Genomic DNA, 12,406 nt, shown 5'->3' on the forward strand with positions numbered 1-12,406 from the left:
CTGCTTATGCTGCTGCTGTACTGCCTTTGAGTGAAGAAAAATGAATGCAAGATTATAAATCATGACTTCTCCTGTATAGTAGAAGGATGTGAACACAAGCCGAGAAGTCGGTTAACTTTGAAAATCCACAAGCTACCAACTTGATACTATATGGCGCTCAACAAATGGAACGCAGCATTAACCACCACAACATCACTAGGAAGCATATTAAATCGGATAACTGAGTGTTACTCTAAATTTACCAGCTCAAGGAGAACACAAGTGCTGAAAGATACAACATCCCATCAACGGAAATTGTAAGTAATTGTTTTACATTTTTATTTGTAACGTTTGGCAATAGTGCTAAATAATAACACTGGGCTCTCACAAAGACTGCACTTATTGGTAACAAACACAAAAAAGCTCATCCATGACAACAACGACATGGACTGGTGCAGAACCAACAACCTGATCCTGAACGTCGACAAGACCAAGGAGATCATTGTAGACTTCAGGAGGCACCAGTCCAGCAACACTCCAGACTTTGTCAACGGCACAGCAGTGGAGTTCGTAAGCAGCACCAAGTTCCTGGAGGTGCAGATTACTGACAATATGACCTGGTCCCTACACACCGGAGCTCTTGTAAAAAGAGCTCAGCAGCGCATGCACTTTTTGCGTCGGGTGAAAAAAGTACAGCTCCCTCCTCCCGTTCTCACCACATTCTACAGGCGCACTATAGAGAGCCTACTGACCAACTGCATCTCTGTCTGGACTGGAGCCTGCAGTGCCTCAGACTGGAAGTCTCTGCAGAGAGTGGTGAGGATGGCGGAAAAGATCAACAGGACTCTTCTGCCTCAGAACCAGGAAATCGCAAAAAGCCGCTGCCCGACCAGGGCTCAGAAAATCTGCAGAGACTCCTCCCACCCCCACCAAGGACTGTTTTCACTGCTGGACTCTAGAAAGAGGTTCCGCAGCCTCTGTAGCAGAACCTCCAGGTTCTGTAACAACTTCTTCCCTCAGGCCATAAGACTCTTGAACGCATCAAAATAATTCCCTCAATCCCCTCCCCAAAAACGTAATAACTCGCTGGAATATAAAGACAATATAATATACATCCATAAACGTGGATGCATATGAAAAAGTGCAATATATTTATCTGTACAGTATTATATTTATTTATATCTGCACCTTATAGCTCTTTTATGCTGCACTACAACGAGCTAATGCAACAAAATTGTGTTCTTATCTGTACTGTAAAGTTCAAATATGAATGACAATAAAAGGAAGTCTAAGTCTAAAAAGTACTATCCATGTTGTTGTTGACATTGATTTTACAGAGCGTATAGCAATGAACACGACCGTTTCTAAGTGAACTCAATGTTCCCAAGAAAGAATTTACACTAATGCTTAAAATTACCAAAATACCAGAAATATTACATGTTATAAAGAATGTGACTGTTACTACATTACCTACATACTTGTGGCATGTTTATAAAACAGTATTGGAGGTTTTTTTTAAAGGGGGGAACAGACCATAGTTCCATTTCCTGCAGTGTTTGTTGCCTTTTACTATTTTTTTTTATTTTTACGATTTACAATGCACAAAAGGGAAATATGTGTTTTCTTGTCTCACATAAGGATTGTGGATAATGGGGAAAATAATAAAAAAATGTAGTTCCCCATGATGGGTATTTTCATGAAACCGCTGAAATGTAACAGCAGCTACTTCACATTTAAGTTAGATTTACTATAAAAACATTTTGCCTTTAAATCCTACATTTAAGTCAGTGTGGTTGCGCAACATGTCCTAGTTGTGAGACACATTCTGTTTTGCCTTGACAATCCTCCCAATCCAAGGCACACTGGGTTCAGAGGTTAGTCGTGGGGGGGAAGTCTCTGTTTAAAGGTCATCCTCTTCATGTGCTGCTGGTCATGGCTTTTTTGTGTCTTTCCAAAAGTGTGTTTTGGTCCTTTTCACTGGATGCTCATGTAGCTGCCGCCAAGGTGAAATCTGAAAGAAAACGCAGTAATCAATCAAATGTTAAATAACTCAACTACACTGGTACCTCGATTTACAAGTGCCCCACCTTGTACCTTTTTTTGTCTCTTAGCATATGTTTTGCTCGCTAGCATTAGCTTGTAGCGGACTTATAGCTAGATAGACAAACGTTTCTTTTTCCCAACCAATGGTCCGAGTAAAGTGAAACAAAAAAAAAAAAAAAGGTCTGTTTCGGATTAATGGCATTTCAATTCATTTCAATGGGGAAAAGTGATTCAGATGAGAGTATTTTGAATTACGAGCTGTGACGGAATGAATTCAACTTGCATGTCGAGGCACCACTGTATTACAGATCCACAGAGCTATGATAAAATATGGATGGAAATCAGGATGAAAGCACACGGTGATTTATAAGCAAGGCATAAAGGAGTGAAAATTCAGCATGCCATTACTTGTGACAGTCGTGTTGCAGGAACATTTCAAACCACAACAGGTATTTCAATTAGACTGAAAACAATGAGCTGAGCCGGAAGGCAAAGCTCTCAATTTACCGGTCGATCTACGTTCCCATTCTCACCTATGGTCATGAGCTGTGGGTTATGACCGAAAGGACAAGATCACGGGTACAAGCGGCCGAAATGAGTTTCCTCCGCCGGGTGGCGGGGCTCTCCCTTAGAGATAGGGTGAGAAGCTCTGCCATTCGGGGGAGCTCAAATTAAAGCCGCTGCTCCTCCACATCGAGAGGAGCCAGATGAGGTGGTTCGGGCATCTGGTCAGGATGCCACCCGAACGCCTCCCTAGGGAGGTGTTTAGGGCACGTCCGACTGGTAGGAGGCCACGGGGAAGACCCAGGACACGTTGGGAAGACTATGTCTCCCGGCTGGCCTGGGAACTCCTCGGGATCCCCCGGGAAGAGCTGGACGAAGTGGCTGGGGAGAGGGAAGTCTGGGCTTCCCTGCTTAAGCTGCTTCCCCCGCAACCCAACCTCGGATAAGCGGAAGAAAATGGATGGATGGATGGATGAAAACAATTTATTGTGCCCAGATTTTAATGCAGAGTTACTCGGTGGTAACCTGGAAATAAAAAATGGTGTGAAAAAGAAAATCCTTTTTAAGACAAACTGCCACGTTCGCTTAGGTGTAGATGGTAAAAAGTAGAGTAAAAATGGTATTACTGTGCATTCAATAAGTATTAACAGCGCTTTACTTTTTCAATATTTTGTCATGTTTCAACCTAATTCCAATTCCAAAATGGAATAATTTCATGTTAGTCTTCAACATTCTACACACAATACCCCATAATGACAATGTGAAAAGTATTTTTTTTTATTTCGACAAATGTATTAAAACTAAAAAATCACTTGTACATAAGTATTCACAGCTTTTGCTCAATACTTTGTTGATGATCCTTTGTCTTTTTTTTAAGGATGCCATGAGCTTGGCACACCTACACTATATTGCCAAAAGTATTTGGCCACCCATCCAAATGATGAGAATCAGGTGTTCTAATCACTTGACCCGGCCACAGGTGTATGAAATCAAGCACTTAGGAATGGAGACTGTTTCTACAAATATTTGTGAAAGAATGGGCCACTCTCAGGAGCTCACTGATTTCCAGCGTGGAACTGTAGTAGGATGCCACCCGTGCAACAAATCCAGTTGTGAAATTTCCTAACTCGTAAATATTCTGGGTTTGGAGGTTGCCAGGAGAACGGTACATACAATACATACAATTCACATACAATGTGAAATTTGGTGGAGGAGGAAATATGGCGTGGGGTTGTTTTTCAGGAGTTGGGCTTGGCTCCTTAGTTCCAGTGAAATGAACGTTGAATGCTCCAAGATACCAAAACATTTCGGACAATTTCATGCTCCCAACCTTGTGGGAACAGTTTGGAGCTGGCCCCTTCCTCTTCCAACATGACTGTGCACCAGTGCACAAAGCAAGGTCCATAAAGACATGGATGACAGAGTCTGGTGTGGATGAACTTGGCCTGCACAGAGTCCTGACCTGAACCCGATAGAACACCTTTGGGATGAATTAGAACAGAGACTGAGAGCCAGGCCTCCTCGACCAACATCAGTGTGTGACCTCACCAATGCGCTTTTGGAAGAATGGTGGAAAATTCCTATAAACACACTCCGCAACCTTGTGGACAGCCTTCCCAGAAGAGTTGAAGCTGTAATAGCTGCAAAAGGTGGACCGACATCATATTGAACCATATGGGTTAGGAATGGGATGGCACTTCAAGTTCATATGTGAGTCAAGGCAGGTGGCCAAATACTTTTGGCACTATAGTGTATCTTTGGGCAGTTTCACCCATTCCTCTTTGCAGCACCTCTCGAACTCCATCAGATTAAATGGGAAGTGTTTTTTTTTTTTTTTTATCAAGGATGGCTCTGTACATTGATGCATTCATATTAGTCTAGTCAGTGAGGAGAGGAGAACCTTCTAGAGGACAACCATCTCTGCAGCAATCCACCAATCAGGCCTGTATGGTAGAGTGGCCAGACGGAAGCCATTCCTTCATAAAAGTTTGCCAACATGCACCTGAAAGACTCTAAGACCATGATAAACAAAATTATTTGATCTGATGAGACAAAGAGGAACTCTTTGGCGTGAATGCCAGGTGTCATGTTTGTAGGAAACCAGGCACCGCTCATCACCAGGCCAATACCATCCCTACAGTGAAGCACGGTGGTGGCAGCATCATGCTGTGATCAGGAAGTGAAAGACTAGTCAGGATAGAAAGAAAGATGAACACAGCAATATACAGAGACATCCTAAATTAAAACCAACACTTCCCATCCAACCTGATGGAGCTTGAGAGGTGCTGCAAAGAAGAATAGGCAAAGAGGAATGGGTGAAACTACCCAAAGATAGGTGTGCCAAACTTGTGGCATCGTATTCAAAAATACTTGAGGCTATAATTGCTGCCAAAGGTGAATCAACAAAGTATTGAGCAAAGGCTGCAAATACTGATGTAAATATACGTTTTTTTATTATTAACACGTTTGCAAAATGTTTTTTAAAAAAAAACGTTTTACATTGTCATTATGGGGTATTGTGTGTAGAATTGTGAGGACAAACATGAATTTATTAAATTTTGGAATAAGGATGAAAAAAGTGAATCGCTGTGAATAAGCATTTTAAATAAATATATACATCACCCATTTTTGTTGTCTGTGCAGCAATAATATCAATTCTCACAAAAAAAGGCACAATATGTGGTAATTATAGTTCATCGTAATGAGACATTTTTCCAAATTCACAGGGCGGATGCATGAATCAAAATGATATGGTAATGCAAAAAAACCTTCAACCCCAAAAAGGTGGATGGTTTCATTATGAGCACGCTGATGAAGATGGAACAAGAACAAGAGTGGTGGCAACACGACACAAAATCTACCGGCTTGGTCTCACCCTTAAGTGCTAGACTGGTTGTCTGATGCTTCATCCATTCTAATGGCCTCAGCACCAACCACCTCAACTGACTCACATTTATTAGGCTTTGTGTCAGACCTCGATACTTTGCTTTCTGGAGAACATCTGCACACACGAGCATTAATCAGAGGACAAGAACTGGTGGAGGCAGATAAGAAAATACAAGATATTTCATGTCAAATAAACACATTACAAGTGCTTGTCAAATAGGGCTGCAACGATTAATTTTATCAGAAAAAAACTTTGTTTTATCATTTGTTGCTTCGTTTAATTATACAACAAGTCTAACTAATGAAATATATCAAATCCAGACCGCATGATGTGCCTGGAACATGGTTGCAGAAGCGTCCGCTGCAATAGCACACACATTAAATCAGTGGTGTGTCGGCAAACAGTGGAGAGTTTTGTGTTTTTATTATTAATACACTCATGTTAAAAATGCAATTTCAATATTAAAAATGAATGAAGGTTATGGCAAGCAAAAAACTTATTATTTATTTCAACTATTTTTCTTAAAATACGCATCGAGGCTCAAAAGTGTGTTTTATCCAATTATTTCATTAATCGAACAAACTAATCAATAGAATACTCGATTACTAAAATAATCAATAGCTACACCCGTATATTAAAAAAAAAATTTCAGTAAAGTTCTTCCTTCTTAGATGTTAGTGTATAAGAAGAAGGATCTTTTCTTTTTGAGGTATGAGCTACGATTAAGACAACGCTCCATGCAATTGTGTATCAAATGTGACACTTGTTTTCTTTTCTATGCTATACATTGTTTAAAAAAAAAGTTTTGCATGCTAACTTAAATATAAATTGATTTTGGTAGCGCAAAAAAAAAAAGAGTACTGCAACTATACTGTAAATCCGGCACAAAGTGCTGACTCCTAAGTCACTTCACTCAACATTTTCTTGCAGGAAGATGCTTTGACAAGACGTGCTGTTGTGTAACTGCACGTTTTGTGGGTATAATACTGTATATCTGAAATAGTTGTTTATTGTTTAAAACTGAATTGAACATTGGTGAAAATGATTGGGTTTTGAGCATAAAAAATGGGCATTTTTAGGGCTCTTTATGGGTTTATTTGTGACAGAGGCCAGACAGTGTACATTGGTATACCTCACTCCCTAACACATTAACAGTATAAACTGGACATTACGTTGACAGCTAGGGTTTTTAGCTCGATGCCTCGGACTCTCTCACTCTCAATCAGACCCAGGTTTGAGCCCTGACCGGAACGGAAGCAAGGGCTAGACGAGGCAGGTCACACCTGCATTACATTACACTTGCCGAGGATCTTGGAACCTAACCCTCGTGAATAGCAAGGATCTGCAAAACAAGGACTTTGTTACACAATTTTTTTTGTGTTATAGAACATCTCTACTAAAATTAATTTACATGACGTGCTGAAGGTTTGTTTGTGGAGACGGTCAGGCTGGCCAATCAGATCTGACAGGGCTTTCAAGAGAGCAGCTTAAAGAGACAAACTATGACTGCTTAGTGGAACATGGCGGCAAGCCAAGAGAGCCTGAATAAAGGTGTTGCAGCAATGTACAGAAGTGATGTGCGGGTCCATACTGAAATATTAATACCACTGATACCAGATATTTATGCCGTAAGATCGATTCTCATATCTAAATATCGATACTTTTGATACTTGAGTTATTTGAGATATTGTATATCATTAATAGGAACACAGTGTTAAAAAAAGTACCGGTAACTAAACTTGAGAATGAGGCAAAGTGTCAATAATGGATGCTTTTATTGAGTGTTATTTACAGTACACATTCAGTATTTTTACGATAACATGTTCATGTAACTTGTGAATGACCTCGGATAAGATTAAGATTAAAGTACCAATGATTGTCACACACACACTAGATGTGGTGAAATTTGTCCTCTGCATTTGACCCATCCCCTTGGGGAGCAGTGGGGAGCAGTGGGCAGCAGCGGCGCCGCGCCCGGGAATCATTTTGGTGATTTAACCCCCAAGCGGAAGAAGATGGATGGATAGTTTTTATGCTAATGGTATTTCCTAATAATACTAAAAATATTTTTTTCTGGTTCGAAAAACCATTGTACTTTGCATCATTTTGTTCTGTTGTTTCTGTTTTAATAGCTTGGATATATTGTTATTCATGCCACTACCTCAATACTGTATACTTCAGAGTTTGAAATAAATAAATAACGGTCTTGTATTCTTTATGCTATGAGACATGTTATTATTTGAAATACACAACTTTTTAAATTTTAGTAGACATATTCGCTGTTTGCACAAAGTACTGTTATTGGATCGGTATCACCGATACCAGCCTTAATTTTATTTGAAAAAGAAAAAAAGACAAGAAAATCAGTGAAATCATCATTGAATGTGCAGTTTGTCGATATGGTATTTTAGGAGCAAGTAAACATTCAATCTTAGTATTGGAGGTGAGAATAAAAAGAACCTCATTGACCATTCCATGTATCCTTATTTCCATGGAATTCTCATTTCTATGGAATTGACAGAAGCGTACCCACCTAAACGAAAAAAAAAAAATACAATAAAATACTACGCCTTACCTGTTGTGTGTGGGACTGCGGTTGTATGTTGCAGGACGACCAGCATGTTGAGAGAATTGAGGTGTGTCAGCTGTGTCATACTCAGACAGGCCCACCGCCAGCTGGTTGCGCCAGTTTCCTGCACTCTCCACTGACGACACTGCAAGTGAGACCAAACCAAAAGCAGGCTTCATTGTAACATAACTTATGCAAATTGTTTTCACAGCTATAAATACACACACGCACCAAAGATGATTTTAATCTACTTTTAAAACACGTCCTTGTGGTATAGATAATGTGTATTGGATATGATTTGAACTAAATTTTAAGTACATTTTGCTCCATAGTCCCCATTCAAAACTTACTTTCTGCATGCGTCTGCAAGACATTCGTTTGTGGAGGCGTTTCCAGATTGAAAATGAAACCACCCCTCCCCCCGCAAAAAAAGTATTTAAATATATCTTTTGAAAATGTACACTGTTTAAATATATATTTTGAAGACGAACGTCACCGCTATTTTTTATTTTCCTAACAAGGTCAAAAATAAACTTCATAAACATTATACAGGTTCACCCAGTCACAACTATTAGGCACACCTGCACAGAACTGTATTTAGATAAGCTGCTTTTATCAGCACTTATGTCACACGTCGGTGTTGTTATGTACATTCCAGGAAACCAAGTAGAAATATCACAATGATGCCGTCTTTTCCCGCCTAAACTTATTAGGTTGTGGTCCACCTCGACAAAACAGTACCTTGTAAAATGTTGTAGAGACAAATAAACACTGAAGTATTTATTTCATAGACATCAAAGCAAGTGGGAGGGCATTAGACGAAAATAAAAAACTTGCAGGGCTGCCAGTAACAGCCATATCAAGTTTTGCGTAATGTTGAAATAAGTACATCCACCTCACTGTGACGTGCCAATCTTAAAAAAAAAAAAAGACTACAAAACTGTGTGAACCGAAGCATCCACAACTGCGTGCAGGCTCACGCTCAAATGCATGAACCTTATGATTTGACGCTTTGGCATTATTTAACAGGAGTACCCAACATTGTATCAATATTTATAACTCAGAAGAGAGAAAAATCATCACAGGTCTACTTTTACACTTTGTGTTGAAAAACAAAGGATCTGTAACATCTGCAATCTTTTAATTTAATGTAAGTGTACGTACTGTAGTTTTTGAAAGATGAACATTGAATTTGTCTGAATAGATGAAAAAAATTGCCATTTACTTTAGTATTGTTTAAAAGGCTTTCATTATCTTTTAGCCAATTACAAGCCTGATAAAAGTAATTTTTGACTAGCAACAATAACACTGATGATATGAGGGCTAGTGGTATTATATGCTGCAAATGGAACCTTTTTGTAAACACTTGTGTTCATGCAGACACTGATTGGAAAACTACCAATGGGTATAATCTCACCGGATGAGAAAGAGGTGGTTCTGATGGAGTGGCTGAAGGCCGCTGGCATGGTCTGGTATCCGAGGCTGAGCTGAGAGCCGCAGTCAAAGTCGTACCCTGTCCTCCCGCCTTCCCTGTGGCTCCGGTTCCGATGATACCAGCCCCTCAAATGTTCCGCCACCATGGCCTTTTGCATGTTCTTGGCCAAAAGATCATTTCTGGGCCCCTCTCTGTTCCTTGGCGGTCTCACAGTTGCGTACGGATTCTGGGAAAGGCTGTCTTTTCGGTCAGAACCATAGTGTCGAAATCTGTCGTGTCCGTGGTAGCCGTTCACTTGATAAGAGGGGTTGACGTTGTAGTGGCCTTCCACATCATTCTCATACACGTAAGCCCCGTTAGGGTAAGGCTCCATGTCGGAACACGGGCAGTCGGAGACGTAGTAGGCACTGGGTGGATAATGCGCTGAGGTCTCACAGGCGTAACTACAACCAGAATGGTGCTGTACCAGGTTGGGCATGCTGCCTGTGTTTCCGTACACTTCCACGTTGCGGTGAAGACGATGCATGGTGGAGTTTCGTGAATCCAACGTACTGTAGTGGGAATGTCCTGCCTCGCAGAAGTCCAAACTGGACTGACTGGTGTAGGAAGAGCAATCCTCCAACACCTCTGTGCTGTTGCTGCGGTGGGCTGGTGACAAGGTGAAAACAGGCTTCTCCAGGTCTCCATCCTTCCTCAGCCGCGACTCCAAACTTCCACTACGAGTCCTGAAGCCATGGGGCAAGCCTTCAGACCTAGGAAGATGACACATCTTGTAATGTTAAACTGGTAATAAATATACTGAAACATTTGTAAGGGGTTTTAAGGAGAACCAAAATCGGTGTTGAGGATGCTGGGGAGCTGTGACCACACCTGAGCTGGCTGCTGCTGTAGGCATTGCGCGTCATAACAGGTGTGGGGGGCATGCTGCGTGGGTCTCTGGGAGGCCTGGGGAGGGTTTTATAAGGACTACTGTGGGTGGAGGAGACCTCTCTTGGATTGTGGTAGTTTTGAAAAGCCTCTTGGCCTTCCAAAACTAATCTAAAGGGTTTTGGCATTGGGGAAGATTATTAAAAAGCAAGGCTAGCAACAGAAAGTGGACTCAAATACAACAAAGCAATAACAGCCAAATAGATTGTGGTTTGGTTCCAAAAACAGCTCAGTAAGTATGAATACGGCTCACCTGTTGTGGCTTTTGGTATTTTCCCTTGGAGATGCTTGCCTGTCCACGTCATATTCCGCCTCAAGCAAGCGCAAAGGGCTGAACTGAGGGGAGTCTTGCACAGACCTCGACCGTGGCCGCTGACTGGCACTATCTGAGTCATCTGTAAACAACCCAACAGGATGATTTGAACATTGCATTATTGCAGACGGAATCATGAGGCGCACAAGCATGTGTGTTGGCAAACTCACCGTCTTCCAGCGGAAGGCTGGACAAGGAGCTACAATCTGATTGCATGAGTTCATCTGGAGAAAAGATAAAACAGCCTCACACTAACTGGACACAGCAGAAGCATTCAAGTGTTGACTGTATCAGCTGCATACCTGCTATGATTATTGAGGCTCGCTGGGTGGGCTTTTTCCCCTTCTTGACTCTGTACTGGTTCATTTCATCCTCTATCTGCTGGAGTTTGTGCATGGCATCCAAACAGTTTCTCCTCCTTTTCTTCTTGACTGTCTTACCCAGCTCCGGCTCATTGGCCAGCTTTTTAGCCGCTTCAACAATCTTCCGCTGAAGGGCAAATCTACTCTCCAGATTTCTCAGGAAGGGATCCTGCAGCAGAAGCAGCAAACAAAGATAAGAACTAACACAAACCAACAGCAATGAAAACAAGTTGTTCTTGTCTTAATGCTTGGCGGAAGTAAAAGGCAGCAATGATTAACTCTTCATCCTGGTTCCACTTAGTAGTATGTTTTGGTCATATTACAGCACACATTTTTCAAGATTTCCATTTTAAAGGATGCAAAAATGTCCCCTTTTCATTATGCCTTTTTCACAAACTGAAATTATATTAACACCATTGACGTTACACTCTATGCTGTTGTTTGGGGCCACAACAACTATGAGAGCCACATGATTATGGCAACCGGTCACGTTAAGCTGATCATTATCGTTGTTGTCGTGCTCTACAGGTGTTTGTTCTACTTTGATAGACTGAATGACCTCATGACTACAATTTTACTTTGTCTCTGCTAAACTTTTATTCAGCCGTGAGTCAACATATTCTTTGCAATAGTTTTGATTCAGTTTGCCAGCATGGCAGCCACATCCATTCACAAGCTCGTAGAGATAATCGTTCATTTAAAATAGCTTTGAACGCGGTCATTGTGACATATTTACGGCCATAATTCTAAAATGACCGTAGCATTTAAAGGCCTACTGAAATGATTTTTTTTTTATTCAAACGGGAATAGCAGATCCATTCTATGTGTCATACTTGATCATTTTGCGATATTGCCATATTTTTGCTGAAAGGATTTAGTAGAGAAAATCGACGATAAAGTTCGCAACTTTTGCTCGCTGATAAAAAAAAAGCCTTGCCTGTACCGGAAGTAGCGTGACGTCACAGGAGCTAGTATTCCTCACAATTCCCCATTGTTTACAATGGAGCGAGAGAGATTCGGACCGAGAAAGTGATGATTACCCCATTAATTTGAGCGAGGATGAAAGATTCGTAGATGAGGAACGTTACAGTGAAGGACTTGAGAGACAGTGATGGACGTATCTTTTTTCGCTCTGACCGTAACTTAGGTACAAGCTGGCTCATTGGATTCCACACTGTCCTTTTTTTATTGTGGATCACGGATTTGTATTTTAAACCACCTCGGATACTATATCCTCTTGAAAATGAGAGTCGAGAACGCGAAATGGACATTCAGTGCCTTTTATCTCCACGACAATACATCGGCGAAATGCTTTAGCTACGAGCTAACGTGATAGCATCGTGCTTTAACTGCATAAAGAAACAAAAAAATAAACCCCTGACTGGAA

General features: G+C 41.0%; 1 protein-coding gene across 2 annotated transcripts in view; it reads right to left on the reverse strand.

The window, feature by feature from the left end:
* Nucleotides 1-12,406, reverse strand: part of LOC133653503 (FERM domain-containing protein 4B-like) — a 53,853-nt gene continuing 41,447 nt past the window's right edge. Inside the window, exons 17-24 of one of the 2 annotated variants that reach the window (XM_062052845.1) lie at nucleotides 10,960-11,188; nucleotides 10,828-10,881; nucleotides 10,598-10,739; nucleotides 10,288-10,455; nucleotides 9,400-10,169; nucleotides 7,989-8,127; nucleotides 5,402-5,527; nucleotides 1-1,990 (exon numbers count right to left, since the gene is read on the reverse strand). In XM_062052845.1, coding sequence (XP_061908829.1) covers nucleotides 5,404-5,527; nucleotides 7,989-8,127; nucleotides 9,400-10,169; nucleotides 10,288-10,455; nucleotides 10,598-10,739; nucleotides 10,828-10,881; nucleotides 10,960-11,188 — 1,626 coding nt within the window. In that variant the 3' untranslated portion in view covers nucleotides 1-1,990; nucleotides 5,402-5,403. The remainder of the gene's footprint in view (nucleotides 1,991-5,401; nucleotides 5,528-7,988; nucleotides 8,128-9,399; nucleotides 10,170-10,287; nucleotides 10,456-10,597; nucleotides 10,740-10,827; nucleotides 10,882-10,959; nucleotides 11,189-12,406) is intronic. The other variant, XM_062052846.1, reaches the window with a different exon arrangement.

The sequence above is a fragment of the Entelurus aequoreus genome, linkage group LG07 (genome assembly GCF_033978785.1).
Source record: "Entelurus aequoreus isolate RoL-2023_Sb linkage group LG07, RoL_Eaeq_v1.1, whole genome shotgun sequence".
Classification (NCBI taxonomy): domain Eukaryota; kingdom Metazoa; phylum Chordata; class Actinopteri; order Syngnathiformes; family Syngnathidae; genus Entelurus; species Entelurus aequoreus.